This window comes from Electrona antarctica (genome assembly GCF_951216825.1).
Source record: "Electrona antarctica genome assembly, chromosome: 12".
NCBI lineage: Eukaryota > Metazoa > Chordata > Actinopteri > Myctophiformes > Myctophidae > Electrona > Electrona antarctica.
The window spans coordinates 51,040,249-51,058,484 of NC_136793.1; the positions used below are offsets into that span (position 1 = coordinate 51,040,249).

Sequence of the window (18,236 nt, forward strand, 5' to 3'; positions counted from 1 at the left end):
TTTTAGCCAGTGTACCCTTAAACTAGATGTATAACGTGAACAGCTCACTGAGGGGCTTGAAAGCGCTACAATGATACTGTTTGTTGACGCATCCAGCCTTTTCATAAATTTATATATATATATAGACGTTTATAAAACTGCTAATAAACGCCAAACTTCCATTTTAAGACCATTTTTCGTCTATAGATGACTATTGCTCAGTGGGGTACCACGCCTTGGAGACCGCAGGCGTTTCGTTTACTTACCGCACAATCTCGCAACGTCCCTAAGTAACTCTGTCTCCGTGTGTCAGCCATGAACTTGACGTCTCTCTCCCGGAGGCTCTGTCGGCTTCCGGGCTGGCAGGAGTAGGTGACGTTCTGGATGGAGGATCTGCTGTTCATCCTCAAGAACCTCATCTGCACCACGTCTGCTCCCACATACTCAAACTGATTGGGAGTCACAGATTCACAATCAACGAGTCATTGCCACAGCATTGACTTTTATTTATTGAGTCATTGCTTGAAGTCTGTCTTTTTATTTTCTTCTTCTTCTTCTTTTAAGATATTTTTGGGGCTTTTTCTGTCTTTATTTTTGATAGTTTAAGCTGACAGGAAATGGGGGGAGAGAGATGGGGAGTGACACACAGCAAACGTCGCCGGGATCGGGAGTCGAACCCACAACAGCCACAACAATGCAAATTACAGAAAGACTGCAAACAAGCTGGGCGCTGAAGCAAAAAGGATATGTGAAACAGGAAATTAAAACAAAACAAAACCTTTCCTGGACAACAAATAGAGCTCTGTGTTTTGGTCTTACCTGGAAGCCCTCTGCAACTGTACTCAGCCAATGAAATGTATCGTTGGTGCCAGAGTCCTTCAGCCAAGGTTTTACTGGGACCTATAATGATGTCATCCAGGTAAGAGATGTACAGTGAGCCAAACGGTCATTATTAGAAAATAACCATTTATTTAAATAAACCCTTTATTATATTCCAATAATAAACCAATAATGAAGACTTTCTACATTATCCTGCTTATTATGGGGCTACTCCTGAACAAACAAACACAATTTATAATTTGACAAGACAGAAGGTGGAATTCCTTGAACGACCAATCAGAATAGAGTAGTAAACAAAGGCAAGATAATACAATACGATATACATACAATAGTATCTCAAGTTGCAACAAAATACTATTAATAATATGAATTCACAGATTCTGTGCCTATATTTGCAGATATCGGCATTGGGAATACCTGAGGCTGGTGTGGAGATAGGCAGGTCTTTGGTGCTGCTTCTGTGAAGTCACAGTAAACCAGAAGGGCATCTGCTTGGCTACCCTGGTTAGGATCAATGTAATACCTCCCTAAAAACAAAAGAAAATAAGTCAGAAACTGGATTGTCTACTTGGCTGATACATTCTGGAAGCTAATGTAAATGTTTGACATTTCTAAAGTGGCATATTATGTTAAAAAAGGGGAGAGGGTGAGTGGAGCCAACCATCGTTTTTCAGTGCACTGCAGAACCAGTGGTGGAAAGTACTTTTACTTAAGTACAATTTTGAGGTATTTGTACTTTACTTGAGTATTTCCAATTTCCAGTACTTTTACTTCTACTCCACTACATCTCAGAGCCACAATTTGTACTTTTACTTCACTGCAATTATTTGAAAACTTTAGTTACTAGTTACTTTGGAGATTTTAATTTTGATTAGAGAAACCATACATTACAACCCTATACATTTCGGCCATTTGAAAATAGCAGATCTTTTTTTTTAGCAGCTCACAATGCGTCGCATTGTGAGCTTGTAGATCCGCTATTTTCAATAGATTTTGTACATATTTTTTAACTTGTGAAATGGCACATTCTTCGCAATGAGTACTTTTACTTTTAGTACTTTTAGTACATTTTGATGCCGATACTTTTGTACTTTTACTCAAGTACATTTTCAATTCCGTACTTTTACTTGTAACAAAGTACTTCTAAATTGCAGTAGCGGTACTTTTTCCACCACTGTGCAGAACAGAGAGGCCTGCATTTGAAGCAACATAACTTTCTGCCATAAATAAGTCACATCTAGAAAGGGCAGCGTCACCAGCCTGATTGCACTCAATCATCTGACCGCTCCTAATATAACTGTGCATGTTCCATATCCAAATATTAGTAGCTCCAGTGTGTGTAAATGTTGACTGACATATCCTCTGCTATTTATCATAGGCCACAAAGGAAACCTACAGTTGGAAGCCATCGATATTTTTTGCTGAGGTTTGCGTGATCTGCGCAAAAGGACAGTTAACCCATTTTGGGCGGGAACCCCTTTTGGTGTTTTAAACATTATGTTATAATTTAGCTATTGAAAAATAGCAGATCTACAAGCTCATAGCGTGCCACCGAGTGGCGCGCTACGAGCTTGTAGGTCTGCTATTTTTGAAAAATCGTGAAAATATTTATTTCAGAAAACTGGAGGATTTAGAAGGATTTTTTAAAATTTTGAGGTCAGGCCTAAATGGGTCAAATGATAAGGGACAATATCGGTGGCACCCAACTGTACCATTTCCTCCCGTGCCATGCAGCCCAATGTTCCCCATGTCAAAGTACGTACACCATCTGTCCTTAAAAGTTCCCTCCTCTTTGTTTCTATTCTGTACACATGTTCCCTTTTTTCAAACAGTGCATTTCATGATTTGTGTTAAGTGTATAATATACACTGAAAACATTTAAAGGCATTACACATATTATTTGTATGGTCTTTAAATGTTTGGTCCTAGTGCTTTTTCTGGTTTTATCCTCTTTAAGCAGATTTTGTATTGACCTGTACTTTCCTTGAACTGTACCCATCTGCAAACTATTCATCAATCAATCAATCAATCAATCAATCAATTAATCAATCAATCAATCAATCCATGGCTATATATCTGTCAGACAGACAGACAGACAGACGCAGCGACAGCAAGCGACAAAGCGGCCGATAGCTGTACTACACTGAGCAATATGGAGTGTCAGGAAAGCTGACACCCTCTCACCCTCTCACCCTCTAATCAGAGGGTGAGAGGGCAGATGTGTTCACCTATTGTCGCCACTTGTCCTATCCACCTGTGAGCTCTGCTGCCGTGGAGCTCACACTGGAGCACAACCTATTAACACTCCCATCGCCCAGGACGAAGTACTTTGTCCTTTCTATTAGTAACGCCCGACGCCCAGGACAAAGTATTGTCCAAAAGACAAAGTTTATTGATATGAGAACGGATCGCATGGCTCTATAGCCCAGGCGCGCCTGCTGGGCAATCCTCGGTGACGCGCAAGAGTGAGACGTCATCGAAAAACTCCCTCCCCTGTTTAGCTGGATGAAAACGAAAATCTTAAAACGTTCATAACTCGCGATCTAAATCATCCCGTCTTTTTCTGAAAAAAGATCCTGTGTTAGACGGCGTTCCGCGGTCCAGTCGCTAGTCTCGATAGATTTATTCTTGTCCCCCGTTGTTGTCGATCGACTCTAGAGTGGTGTGGCTATTGTTAGCTGCTACACACACACACACATCAACAACTTCCGCCGGTCCGTCCGGAAAAGGGGTCCGTGTTTATAAATCGAATGGGCGCTATAATGTAATGGATTAAATAACCCCGGGCAATTAAAGTGTTAACCGCTTTTAAGACGCTGTAAATATAACCTAATAAAGTATGGCAAAGCACACTGTGGTGAAACTATTATGACAGGAAGTCACTTAATCCACAGAATGTTTCATCAGCACAAAAAGTACATTTTGTTTCTCCATACAGTGGTTGAAATAGAATATAATGTATACAGAGGGTAGACATACTCTGAAGAAGGCAACTCGTTTGCCGAAACGTTGGTAACCCAATACAAAATATTTTTGCCATCGTGACTACGAGCTGTGTGACCTCTCCTTTCTATTTAAAAAAAATGTATACATAGGAATAGACATAGACATGTACCAACTATTAAAATGATGGTCTCCCTGATACCGCATGGAAAATCCCTAATATTTCAACAAACTTGAATAGCCGTTTTAGATTAATCATTGATGCCTTTCTTGTCTACAATGCTACCAGAATGCTTGTTGTTGTATTACAGTATATAGGCTACTGTAGGTGAATTATAGATCTATTCCAAAACTAAGTAGGTAACACGGTAACACCCACAAGCAGTGGGTGTTATTGTTGCTTATACTTACACGCACCCACAAAACATCCCGCTAGCTGTATCCCTTATCATTTGACCCATTTAGGCCTGACCTCAAAATTAAAAAAAAAATCCTTCTAAATCCTCCAGTTTTCTGAAATAAATATTTTCACGATTTTTCAAAAATAGCAGACCTACAAGCTCGTAGCGCGCCACTCGGTGGCGCGCTATGAGCTTGTAGATCTGCTATTTTTCAATAGCTAAATTATAACATAATGTTTAAAACACCAAAAGGGGTTCCCTTTTTTAGACCGACATCCTTACAGCCCTGCACTTGCAGGGATAAACATGTACGATTATTGTTAGTGCTACTTTCTCCAGATTTAGTTTATATCTTGTGTGGACAGTGGAAGTGTGGTCACAGAAATCAACCAAATTAGTAGTTTATGAGATAATGTTTGTGACCAAAGTGGTGAACAGACTAGCGGTGACTCGCTAACTGACACAGCCATCCTTGGAGCCCCACCGCTAGTGGGGCTAAAACCCCCGTACAGTAGTGATCAGGGCTGCCAACCCCCCTGGATCCTGCAGGAGTCTCCTGCAGGATCCCGAGACATGGCCAAAGCATTTCCGGGGGTCCTCAGCCAAAAACGTTGAGAACCCCTGCTCTAGAGGACCCCCAGACCCTCTGCTTGGGGAGTCCCGTCCCCAGACCCCCTGCTTGGGGAGTCCCCCTGCTTGGGGAGTCCCCCCCCCCCCCCACCTCCCAAAACAATCCTGGATTCTCACAGTCCAATGCTGGCAGCCATGTGTACAGAACGTGACTATGATCGGTGGTGTTAAATGGTAAATGGTGCATTTATATAGCGCCTTTATCCAAGGCGCTTTACATAGATTGTGCATTACATTCACCCATTCACACACACATTCATACACCGATGGCGGCAGAAACCATGCAAGGCACCAACCAGCACATCAGGAGCAATTAGGGGTTCAGTGTCTTGCTCAAGGACACTTCGACACCAACTCTGGGGGGAGCCCGGGTTCGAACTGGCAACCTTGCGGTTACCATCCAGCCACTCTACCCCTGAGCCACCGCCGGTGTTCTGACCATTAGGGGAGTCGGGGTGTGCGAGCCAGAGTTCCAGGCACGTGGTGGCTGGGTGCTCCTTGGTGCCATCTGGTGGATCCAGGAACCAGCGCAGGTCTCTCTGGAGGGAGTCCAGTAGAGTTTGGACCAGGACGTAATTAGGCTTGTCTGCCATATACATCAAGTCCTTAGGAAACAGAAGAATGTTTTTTTTTTTAGAAACATTATTTCCCTACAGACAGCCTAATCTAAAACACATTTCAGGTGGCCGTGTGGGTTTTCATTCATTACTTTTCTGCAATTTCCCTTTACAACACGTTTCTCCATACATCCAGAGTGAAATGAGAAAGAAGTTATGCGGCCTGCTCGATCGAGGACATGCCTGCTGGTTTAGGCCTCACTCAGACCTTTACTGCATTGCTGTATGCTTGTTGGATGAATGTTGTGTAGTGTCATGGCCGCCCCAATGCATTTCCAATGAGAGTCACAACAATGGTTTGACACAACATTTGTGTTGTATGAGGTAGGGCATTAAGCAACTAGTTGACTAGTTTACTAGTCGACTAGTAAATCCACTAGTCGACCTTGTTGACTAGTGATAAGATTTTATTTTTAATTTTTTACATAATAGGTAGTTAAACAACTAGTCGACTAGTCGACTAGTAAACTAGGCAACTAGTCAACTAGTAAAAATTACTAGAAGTGAATGCCCTAGTATGAGGGGGGAGGGGCGCAGTCAAAACACAGCCGAAAGCCATACAACAGCTTGTAGTCCAAAATGTGGACTACAAACCATGTGACTTCCATTGGAAATGCATTGGGCGGCTATGACACTACACGACATTCATCCAACAAGCATACAGCAATGCAGTAAAGGTCTGAGTGAGGCCTTGGAATTGAACTTTTGAACTTTCAGTCATTGAACAACAGTGGTGTAAACAAAGCAACTAAGTGCATTTACTCAAGTACTGTACTTGAGTTCAATTTGGATTGTTACTAAGATTTACAATTTCCGGTACATCTCAGAGGCAAATATTAAACTTTTATACAATTATTGGAAAACAAAAAAGTTTTGTACATTTTTATTGTATTATTTTGATATTTTGATTATTGTTACAAAACATTAATCATACAGCACGATAAATCTACTCTTGTAGATCTGCTATTTTCAAATTTCGATACATTAGAAATATTGTGAAATGGGACATTCTGCACAAAGAGTACTTTCTACTTTTGGTACTTTAATGACATTTTCAATTCCAGACTTTTACAATTGACAATTTAGGCATTTAGCAGACGTTCTTATCCAGAGCGAGTGAGCGACTTACAGTAGGCAAGAACACATGATAATAGCCTACCTGTACATCAATACGTAAAAATAGTCCACTCCTCTCACTCTCTGTCACTCTAATTAATTAGTCTCATGTCTAGCAGCTGCGCATAGTTTCTGCCGGCGGATCCTGCCGGGAGCTGCCTATGCCATAAAAAGCATAGGTGAGTTCCAGGCTACTTTTCCCACAACTGCAGAACAGTATTATAAAGGCAACATAGCGAGGGAACCATGCCACGTTCTTAATAGTACAAACACTTAATTACCTTCAGCTGAGTTAGAGTGATGTTCAGTGAGTCCCCACGAGGCCCAGGGAGACCGGGAGCACCCTGAAACAAACAAATACAATAGCATTAATCATGAAAATAATCTCCAAGATAGCAGGCCAGAAGAAAAAAATTAAATAATATTACTATTTTACATTGAATGACACATTTGTATTCATTCATTCATTCATTCGTATTGTTCCATTTCACTGCAAGTCGTTTGAAAAGATTCTTGTGGAACTGCATTGGAATCAGTTGAACTTACTGTATACCACCACCACATTATTTCAGTCATTTAAAGAAACCAGACTGTGTTTAAAGACTGACCACAGATTTACGGCCGTATTCTTTGCCTTGTTCAAATGCAATGTTTTCTCGTAATAATCTCAAATATGAGGACATCTGTACAGTACTCACAGGTACGCCTTTCTGTCCAAGATGACCCGGTTGACCAGGAAAACCCTTTAGACCCTGATAATAATGATACAATTATTATTTAAAATGAATGAACAAACTAAGTAGGCAACAGGTATTATGCAGTCAATTAAAGGACCACTTCACCACTTTTCAACATCTCTTCATATAATTGGTCCTCACTAATGTTCATGATAAAACACCACCATTTTTTCCTACTCAGTCTGTGTCTCATAGGAGGGCTTTGGGCAGTTCGGACACCCGTCCACCAGTGACATCATCATTAGGCATATTTGTTTTAAAATACATTTAGATTTTTATTATCGTGAGAATGATGGCTTCAACTTTTGCATTGCAACTTTTCAGGAAAAGAAAGCCTGCCGTTTCTATTAGCTTGGATTCACCATCGATGATGTCACTGGTGGACGGGTTTCTGAACTGCCCACAGCCTTCCTATGAGACACAGACTGAGTAGGAAAAAATTGTGGCATTTTATCATGAACATTAGTTAGGACCAATTATAGGAAGAGAAGTTGAAAAGTGGTGAAGTGGTCCTTTAAGCTCTGTGTTTAGTTTAGTTTCTTTGACACTCACCTTCTGTCCAAACAAACCCTGTGGGGAGAAAAAGACAGCTATTGAGTTGACTCAGTGTACGATGTCTTCATATGTAGCACCAGATGATACAAATAATGATCATAATTACTAATTAATTAATAATACACTTTATTTATATAGCACCTTTCATGCCAGAAATGCATCGCAAAGTGCTTTACAAGGCAGAGAACAAACATCATCATATAAAATATACACACATATACGATCAGCAAACAAACAGAAACGAAATAAGGTTGAGGCAATTAACAATTAACCTGACTCCGCCAGATGGGGCAGCAGAGAGTACAGGAGGGGGGGAACCCAGTGTACTCTCTGCTGCCCCATCTGGCGGAGTCAGGTTAATTAACAATAGCAAAGGGCATAAAACCGGCAGCAAATCAAGCAGTGCAATGAGACAATAAAACAATATCATAGAGCATAAAACCGGTGAGTACATGAATAAGAACACTCAATTAAAAGCAATAGTGAAAAGGTGAGTCTAAAATATCTTTAAGTTTTATTATTATTATTACTTACAGGCAGCCCTGGTAGCCCTGGGCCACCCCATGGCCCTGGTGGTCCGATATCCCCCTGAGGACACAATCAATTCTATGATCAGTAATATGATTTATACACCTTCCACAACATAGGTGTAAATATACAGTATTCAAGAGATACACACTTCTAGGGGTGCAGGTTAGAGAGGCATTTTGAATAAAGGACGTATGTTTCTAGAGGTGGTTATAGAAGCATTCGAACAAAGTGGACATATTGCGTTTCGAGAAATCTATTCACCTGCTCTCCCTTTGGTCCAGGTCTGCTTGGCTCTCCCACGGAGCCTTGTAACCCCTGAAAAATGGGGGGGGGGGGGGGGGGGGGGGGGGGGGAATAAATGCTTCAAAGACTCTCCGCAAAGTATGAGAACATCATGTTCTTAATCTTGATCACTGAGATTCACACTGAGAGTGACTGAATCCGTTTCATTGGAACCGTTTCCGAATACGGTTGCCTGGTCCCTGATGGCAATGTGAATCATGGCCATTCAACAGCGCACCCGCGTACACTTGCATAACACACTTTGATCCACCAGATGGCGGTGTGCTTGATGGCTGGTGCACACGGACACTGACCATCAACTCTGCGACATTGTCTCCAATAAATCCAGACACACTGCATTGCATTGCCTCTTTTGGCTCTTTGCCGTTATACTACTTCACTGTCAGCCTGCCTGCTATTCACTGTGTCAGTCAGTTCTGTGCTCCAGTGTCGTGTTTGATATTAGTTTAATGGATTCTACTTTAGCATTATTATTTTGTTTTACTTTGGAAACTATGCCAAGCAAAGCCCAAGATCAGCGCGTACTGCGCGTATAGCAGATTCAACAGGAGACGGGTGGCGTTGAGAAATGAGCTGGTGTTACGCGTCGTGCAGCGTCTGTGTTTCTTTTTGTTGACGCTTGGCTCGACGACTAGAGTCACGTTCTAAAAAAAACAGTCCACTTCCTTCTTTAGGTACGCATGCATTCACATTGGAACGACCCGTATCTGAATACACTTCAACGGTCCAGAGACCCGCCCCCCATGCGGTCTCGGGGATGGTTGGGTGATCCGCTCCCGGGAACGGTACGCATCATTTACATTACCACAACATCTGCCAAGTGGTCCCGAGTGCGCACCCGGGACCATAGTGTGAATCGCCCCTGAATGTCAAATGTAGCAAGAGTAGTCCAGCCTGAAGCCAGACATCTAATATACAGTACTGTGTTAGCCTTGGGAGGTTCTCCTTTGGAGAAGCATTAGAATGATGTTTGGTTTTCCACGCGGGAGACTAGGTTTCGGATTCAGGTGTTACTCTCAGAATTATCATACTGCAATTAATGATACACTGGATGGATGTATATACTGTATGTCTGTTTAGCTACTTGGGGAGAGCAACGGACTTGAACTCATGCTTCCTTCCTGCCTGAGTGTCCAAGTTGCTCCTTTTACACGTGACAGGGGGGAGTTTCCCTGGTTGGACGTAGCGCGTGGAAGGTTGTTTTGTTTTTCTCCACCCTGTTGTATATTTGTATCTCTATAATATGTTTTTGACGATTTTGTGCACTTTTATTTGTGTTTTTTGTTATGTTATGTAAAGCACTTCAACTCTGTTGTTTTTAAACACGCCGCCAGCGCCCAACGCCGCCAGCGCCCACAGCGCCCCGAGCGGGAATCGAACCCAGGACCTTCTAGCTGTGAGGCGACAGCACTACCGACTGTGCCACCGTCACCGTGTGACCCCTTGTGTGTTCCCTCTTCTCATCAGTGTGCCAATCATCTCAAAACCCCTTTCACCGTGTCATTCCCAAAAGTGTCCAATTTTTTTCCAAAATGGAGAAAACATGCAGCTGTACAAGAACATACAAGCTTGCAGATTGTCTTACGACGAATAGTGGAAAATGGCCAAAGTATACATAAGTGGCCATGGATAGCCTTTATAGCAGAGGTGCCCAAAAGGTAGATCGTGATCTACCAGTAGATCACAAAGGGTAGACCACATGACATGCCCCAAAAGAATTATAATTAAAATACAAAAACAAAAGTTTAACCCCTCTTTTTGACATCTGCCACTTAAGGTGACTTGATTGATTGACAAGAAGGGCCTGTTGGCTCCCTTCACGGCTTCTAAATGTAGGGAAATGCTTTGTTTTCCAGAAGAACCTGAAAACCTACCACTTCCATACAGAATGGGGGCAAGGCTTTTTTCCCCACTATTTCACTTACTAAGTGTGTTTATCTTAGCGCCGCTATTCCAAACCTCCCTCAGTTTTTATTTATTTTTATTCGGGGTGGGTAGATCATGTTGGGCTGGTCATTTTAAAAGTAGCTCTCAAGTAAAAAAGGTATGGGCACCCCTGCTTTATAGGAAAGGAACAGTCATGATCAATGTGTCCGATTTGGAGATGTGACAGCGGTATACCTTTAACCCTTCGCCTCCAGGAGGCCCAGGCAGGCCAGGCATTCCTTCCTCCGCCTGCACATTTTGGAGAAGAGAACAATGATTTCTCTAATAACAAAGATATATTTACAATCAATGTCTAAGTAATGGGAATCCCTTAATGGGAGTCAGTCTAGAAGACTATAGAGAGACTTGCCTTCAGGCCCGGAGGACCCATTTCACCCGTTGGTCCACGTGTTCCAGCAACACCCTTCAAAGAGAGAGAGAGACTTACAGTAAGTAGGCCTACTGTAAACTATACAGCCCTCAGTATTAAGTTAACACCACCAAATAATAGACCCTGACCCAAATTAACTTTCACAGTTAAAAAGATTTGACTGTGTAAATTAGTTGCTAAGGAATGCATTAGTTAAGCCCTTTTGGCACAGAATGCCCAAACACACTAAAGATATATCTTACATAAAGACCCTGTCTTCCTGGAAGGCCGACCGGACCAAATTCTCCCCTCTTTCCCTGCAGGCCAGAAACAAATCAAACCTTTGTTAAATTTAAATATGATACCTCTCTTGACCTTCAGCTCATCATGGAAGCTCAAAACACTGGAATTGTTGTATTAAAGGACCACTTCACCACTTTTCAACCTATCTTCATATAATAGGTCCCTCACTAATAATCATGATAAAATGGCACGATTCTTTTCTACTCAGTATGTGTCTCATAGGAGGGCTGTGGGTAGTTTAGAAACCGTCTTCCAGTGACATCATTAGGCAGATTTTTTTACAAAAATGTTTAGATTTTCATTATCGTGAGAACGATGGCTTCCATTTTCGCATTGCAACTTTTCAGGACTAGTAAGCCTGCAGTTTCTATTAGCTTGTATTCCCCATCGATGATGTCACTGGAAGACGGTTTCTGAACTGCCCACAGCCCTCCCATGGGACACAGACAGAGTAGAAAAAAAATTGCGCCATTTTTTTCATGATTATTTGTGATGACCTACTATATGAAGATAGGTTGAAAAGTGGTGAAGTGGTCCTTTAAAGGTCAACTGTAAAGCTGGTAACGGCTGCATGGTGACAGGTAACCAAGTCAGATTTTCCGATGGTCAAATGTCGGAATAACTGACCTTTTCTCCACGTGTTCCTCTTAAGCCCCTATTTCCGGCTTTTCCTCTTTTACCCTTTGTGTGGGAACAAAACACGGATTTGAAGTTAAGGTCAGAATCTTAAAAGTACAGTTGGGTGCCACCGATATTGTCCCTTATCATTTGACCCATTTAGGCCTGACCTCAAAATTTTAAAAAAAATCCTTCTAAATCCTCCAGTTTTCTGAAATAAATATGTTCACGATTTTTCAAAAATAGCAGATCTACAAGCTCATAGCGCGCCACCGAGTGGCGCGCTATGAGCTTGTAGATCTGCTATTTTTCAATAGCTAAATTATAACGATGTTTAAAACACCAAAAGGGGTTCCCGCCCAAAATGGGTTAACTGTCCTTTTGCGCAGATCACGCAAACCTCAGCAAAAAGAAAAGGACAATATCGATGGCCTCCAACTGTAAGTTCAGAATCTTAAACGTATCAGTTCATAATCAGTTCAAATTGTATGTAATCCTACCCTCTTTCCAGCATGCCCATTCTTCCCTGGGCTTCCACTTTCTCCGTCATCTCCCTGAAAAAAGTGATTCAGTGAAATATGTTATAAAATGTTAAAAACTGATGACATCTGGATAACTCTTACACACGTTTAACCGTTTCTACATGTGCTGAGAATGTGCTGTGCGGTACCCTGATATGGACATCTCTCTACTAATGTCCAGTGGTGAAAAGTAACTAAGTACTTTTACTTAAGTACTGTACTTAAGTAACATTTTGAGGTATTTGTACTTTACTTGAGTATTTCCAATTTCCAGTACTTTTACTTCTACTCCACTACATCTCAGAGCCAAAATTAGTACTTTTACTTCACTACAATTATCTGAAAACTTTAGTTACTAGTTACTTTGGCGATTTTAATTTTGATTAGAAAACATACATTAACCAGGGGCGGCGGTGGCTCAGGGGTAGAGTTTCCGGATGGTAACCACAAGGTCGCCAGTTTGAACCCGGGTTCCCCCAGAGTTAGTGTCGAAGTGTCCTTGAGCAAGACACTGAACCCCTAATTGCTCCTGATGTGCTGGTTGGTACCTTGCATGGTTTTCGCTGCCATCAGTGTATGAATATGTGTGTGAATGGGTGAATGTAATGCACAATCTATGTAAAGCGCCTTGGATAAAGGCGCTATATAAATGCACCATTTACCATTTAACCACTTCAACCCTATACATTTCGGCCATTTGAAAATAGCCGATCTACAAGCTCACAATGCGACGCATTGTGAGCTAGATCGGCTATTTTCAATAGATTTTCTACACATTTTGAACTTGTGAAATGGGACGTTCTGCAATATGAATACTTTTAGTACCTTAAGTACATTTTGATGCCGATACTTTTGTACTTTTACTAAAGTACATTTTCAATTCCACACTTTTACTGCTGCATGCTTGTTGTATGAATGCTGTGAGTGTCATGGCCGCCCCAATGCATTTCCAACGGAAGTCACATGGTTTGAGGACTACATTTTGGACTACAAGCTGTTGTATGGCTTTCGGCTGTGTTTCGACTGCGCCCCTCCCCCTCATACGACACAAGTGTTGTGTCAGACCATGTGACTCCCATTGGAAATGCATTGGGGCAAGCTGTGTCACACCCTTTGTATACAGCAAGCTTACAGCAATCTGTTGTAGAGGTCTGAGTGAGGCCTACATTGCAGTATTGGTACTTTTACTTAAGTAAAAACAATCGAGTACTTTTTCCACCACTTATATGCTTATATGACCATATATGGACACTGGTGCTGCCAATAGACACAGACCCGTGCTGCTACACATACTCAAGTGTTGGACCACAATGGAAACAAGCTCCTGGGGCTGTTTGTGTTTCGCATAACCTTTGACTCAATCGATCAAGATGTGTTATTGTCGAAGAGTGACATCATTGTACGACAACGTATTGAATGGGGCATAATACTTGGTTAATTTCAGATATTATGAAACAAGTGGACGGAGAAGTCCGATGTGACCTTTTGACCTCTCGGCCCTTGTCGTCCAGGTATACCAGGTTCCCCTCCTGGCCCCTGAAGAGAAAAGTACAGGTAAAGTGACGATACAGTCATGAGAAGAGTCTGGTGTGTGTGGGTGCACACGCATGTGCGTGTGTGTGCGTGTGTGTGCACACTCATGCAACACTGACCTGTGGTCCTGGAGGGCCAGGGGTCCCTGTGAGTCCTACCTCCCCTGCCAGGCCCTATACGTACATGCAGATAAAACAGAGAGATATGCTGTTGTATTTACTGTACCCAGAATCAAATGTAATAATCATGTAGGTCATGTAGGCCAGGGTGATACCGGAAAAAAACATGTATAAATTCATATAAACATGTGTAGGCATAGGTTTTGTTTTTGTAATTCATTCAACAGTGATTAGAAATGTTAAATAAATGTATATTATGATGGCCCTAGGGCCTCTGACAGGACACGCGTGCGTGCGTGCGTGCGTGCGTGCGTGCGTGCGTGCGTGCGTGCGTGCGTGCGTGCGTGCGTCTTGTCTTGCATTGCATTGCACTAGGTGGCAATTAGGGGATTGGAAAGGGGATTCCACCTGGGCCACACCAGAGCACTGAATGATTTTGCGTGCGTGCGTGCGTGCGTGCGTGCGTGCGTGCGTGCGTACGTGCGTGTGCGTGCGTGCGTGCGTGCGGCAATTAGGGGATTGGAAACCTGGGGCCACACCAGAGCACTGAATGATTTCTCAATTATATCTGTATTCCCTGAACATCATTCTTTGTTAAATAAAGAATATAGTATGGTACACAGAGCATGGTGGACAGATACAGCTACAGAGCAGGGTGGACAGATACACCAATAGAGTCGGTGCAGAAACTATAATAACGTTTGGTGCATAGATACGGTAACATCATAATGTGGTGTCACAATGCATCAATGTGGTCCAGATCCGGTGCTGATCTTACCTCCAACCCGTCCAGACCTTTAGGTCCGTTGTCACCTGGCAGACCTTCGGGACCCTGGAAACAGAAAGTGGAACTTGAATTCCAGTGGTGGAAAAAACGTACTTAATTGTTTTACTTAAGTACAAGTACCAATACTGCAATTTAGAACTACTTTGTTACAAGTAAAAGTACGGAATTGAAAATGTACTTGAGTAAAAGTACAAAAGTATCGGCATCAAAATGTACTTAAAGTACTCATTGTGCAGAATGTGCCTTTTCACAAGTTCAAAATGTGTACAAAATCTATTGAAAATAGCAGATCTACTTGTAGATCGGCTATTTTCAAATGGCCGAAATGTATACGGTTGAAGTGGTTAATGTATGTTTTCTAATCAAAATTAAAATCTCCAAAGTAACTACTGTAGTAACTAAAGTTTGGAGTAAAAGTACAAGTTTTGTCTCTGAGATGTAGTGGAGTAGAAGTAAAAGTATTGGAAATTGGAAATAAGTAAAGTGCATATACCTCAAAATTGTACATAAGTACAGTACTTAAGTAAAAGTACTTGGATAACAAAACTCTTCAGTTCTTTCTGCTATAACCTGCGCATGAGTAAAACACCACCCTACACAATTTTCAATTCAATTCAAATGAGCTTTATTGGCATGAGAAAACGTACGTTTACATTGCCAAAGCAAGTGTCAACACGGCCTTGCCACCCTAATGTAGGCCTATACCCATAAATTATTTTACACTAGGCATGTAACGATATATGATAAATCGATTCACACAGGTGGCAATTTGAATCGTGTTATATCAATTTGAATCGCGTTTTTTTTAAAAAGAGAAGAAAATACAGGATCTTTGTAAGAGGATAAGAGAAGAAAATTAAAAGGGAAATACTGGATTTGTGTAAGAGGGGAAAAAAAGATTCTTCAGTCATTTGTCTGGAAAATAATTTAGTGTCAAAAAAAGAAAAATCGTGAAAAATCACATCATGAACACACTATTGTGATTCGAACCGTATCGAGAGTTGAGTGAATCGTTGCATGCCTATTTAAGACTGTCCATTCATTCTCACCCGTCCACCTGGCTCCCCTTTTTCTCCTGTATCTCCCCTGGGACCATCGGTCCCAGAAAAGCCCTTTGGACCGGTGTCACCTTGTCCTCCCCTGGCTCCTGCTGACCCCTGGGGTCAAAGGTCAAAGTTCATTCAACACTTGTACAGTAGGTCCAGCATTGTAACTGCACGTCTCCTCGAAACATCCGACTTGTCATAATCACATTGTTTAAAACACATTTACAATATTCCTGGAAACTCAAACTACCCAGTACAAATAGCGAATGACTCGACTATTGCAAATTGGGAGTGCCTTGTTCAAGGGCAATTTTCAATGGTGGTTTCTGAGGGATTTTTAATTCACATTTCCGGGATTCAAACCAGGCAGTGACCTTTATTGTCACAAACTTGCGTGTTTGACGCTTCAGGCTCTTTGATGATGATGCCATCTTCAATGTACTCCAGTGTTGTTTTTGGCAGCAAATTTTCATTTTAGTTTTAGTCATAGTCTTTTGAATAGTTTTCATGTAGTTTTAGTCACATTTTAGTCACCTGGAATGTCTTAGTGTTAGTCTAGTTTTAGTCGACTAAACATCATACGATTTTAGTCGACTAAATCTACGGTTGATTTAGTCGACTAAAATGCATTTTGGCGGGGCTTGATGCCGTCGTAACGACTGCTTTCACACTTGCTGAAAATAGCAGACGCTGCGACGCGTTGTAGATCTTCTTGTAGATCTGCTATTTTCAGCATGCAACAAAGTGTAAAATTACTTATACTGGATCTCTCGTCCACTAGTCCCTGTTTAACATTTTAGTCTAGTTTTTATTTGTTGATGAAATTGTCAGTATATTTAGTCTTAGTTTTAGTCATCATAGCTTAGTTTTCATTTAGTTTTCGTCAGTGAAAAAAGGTAGTCGACGAACATTTTCCGTCAGAGTTTTAGTCGACGAAATCAACACTGATGTACTCACCTTTGGTCCAGGCTTTCCCATGTCACCTTTGAATCCTCCGCTCCCTGCGACCCCCTGCCCACGCAGAGACAGTATGTGAGAAATCAGACACAAATGGACACAAATGATACCGATTCTGCCAATATATTAGTGAATTATCGAATCACTAGTTGTGGTTCCTGTGGTTTACCTTGAGGCCGGTTTCTCCGGTGATCCCAGTCAGACCGACATGGCCGCCTTCTCCCTGGAGAAAAGGCAATTCTTAAGATACTCACCGACACTGACATAATATCACTGAATTGTATCGTTCCGTTATTGGTGTTGGTTCAAATTGACTTAGAACTGCACAGGAGTCAAATCAAGTAAAATCCTAATAAATCCCCTAAAACCATTTCCGCGATAGCAGTGCTATGCAGAATATAGTCTCACTGAAATGTTCTACCTTCTGTCCTGGTGGCCCATCAATCCTATGTTCTATCCTAATGTCCTACCTTCTGTCCTGGTGGCCCATCAATCCTATGTTCTATCCTAATGTCCTACCTTCTGTCCTGGTGGCCCATCAATCCTATGTTCTATCCTAATGTCCTACCTTCTGTCCTGGTGGCCCATCAATCCTATGTTCTATCCTAATGTCCTACCTTCTGTCCTGGTGGCCCATCAATCCTATGTTCTATCCTAATGTCCTACCTTCTGTCCTGGTGGCCCATCAATCCTATGTTCTATCCTAATGTCCTACCTTCTGTCCTGGTGGCCCATCAATCCTATGTTCTATCCTAATGTCCTACCTTCTGTCCTGGTGGCCCATCAATCCTATGTTCTAATGTCCTACCTTCTGTCCTGGTGGCCCATCAATCCTATGTTCTATCCTAATGTCCTACCTTCTGTCCTGGTGGCCCATCAATCCTATGTTCTATCCTAATGTCCTACCTTCTGTCCTGGTGGCCCATCAATCCTATGTTCTATCCTAATGTCCTACCTTCTGTCCTGGTGGCCCATCAATCCTATGTTCTATCCTAATGTCCTACCTTCTGTCCTGGTGGCCCATCAATCCTATGTTCTATCCTAATGTCCTACCTTCTGTCCTGGTGGCCCATCAATCCCCGACATGCCAAAGAGTCCTGGAAACCCCTGGGGGGAAAAAAAGACAGAAGCTCAACTCAGCCATACAAGTAAGACGCGGGAAGCGAACGCAGCTGTTGTGGCAGTCTGACACACACACACACACACACACACACACACACACACACACACACACACACACACACACACACACACACACACACACACACACACACACACACACACACACACACACACACACACACACACACACACACACACACACACACACACACACACACACACACACACACACACACACACACACACACACACACACACACACACACACACACACACACACAC

General features: G+C 42.2%; 1 protein-coding gene across 3 annotated transcripts in view; it reads right to left on the minus strand.

Moving 5' to 3' along the window:
• Window positions 1-18,236, minus strand: part of LOC306934678 (uncharacterized protein) — a 190,021-nt gene that overhangs the window by 1,270 nt on the left and 170,515 nt on the right. For all 3 annotated transcript variants that reach the window (XM_079517349.1, XM_079517350.1, XM_079517348.1), the window contains 21 exons: window positions 17,886-17,939; window positions 17,002-17,055; window positions 16,833-16,886; window positions 15,879-15,986; window positions 14,821-14,874; window positions 14,043-14,096; window positions 13,873-13,926; window positions 12,370-12,423; window positions 11,879-11,932; window positions 11,212-11,265; window positions 10,949-11,002; window positions 10,774-10,827; window positions 8,611-8,664; window positions 8,353-8,406; window positions 7,816-7,833; window positions 7,225-7,278; window positions 6,808-6,870; window positions 5,233-5,398; window positions 1,237-1,346; window positions 799-879; window positions 246-428 (listed from right to left, as the gene is read on the minus strand). In XM_079517349.1, the coding sequence (XP_079373475.1) occupies window positions 246-428; window positions 799-879; window positions 1,237-1,346; window positions 5,233-5,398; window positions 6,808-6,870; window positions 7,225-7,278; window positions 7,816-7,833; window positions 8,353-8,406; window positions 8,611-8,664; window positions 10,774-10,827; window positions 10,949-11,002; window positions 11,212-11,265; window positions 11,879-11,932; window positions 12,370-12,423; window positions 13,873-13,926; window positions 14,043-14,096; window positions 14,821-14,874; window positions 15,879-15,986; window positions 16,833-16,886; window positions 17,002-17,055; window positions 17,886-17,939 (1,485 nt within the window). The remainder of the gene's footprint in view (window positions 1-245; window positions 429-798; window positions 880-1,236; window positions 1,347-5,232; window positions 5,399-6,807; window positions 6,871-7,224; window positions 7,279-7,815; window positions 7,834-8,352; window positions 8,407-8,610; window positions 8,665-10,773; window positions 10,828-10,948; window positions 11,003-11,211; window positions 11,266-11,878; window positions 11,933-12,369; window positions 12,424-13,872; window positions 13,927-14,042; window positions 14,097-14,820; window positions 14,875-15,878; window positions 15,987-16,832; window positions 16,887-17,001; window positions 17,056-17,885; window positions 17,940-18,236) is intronic.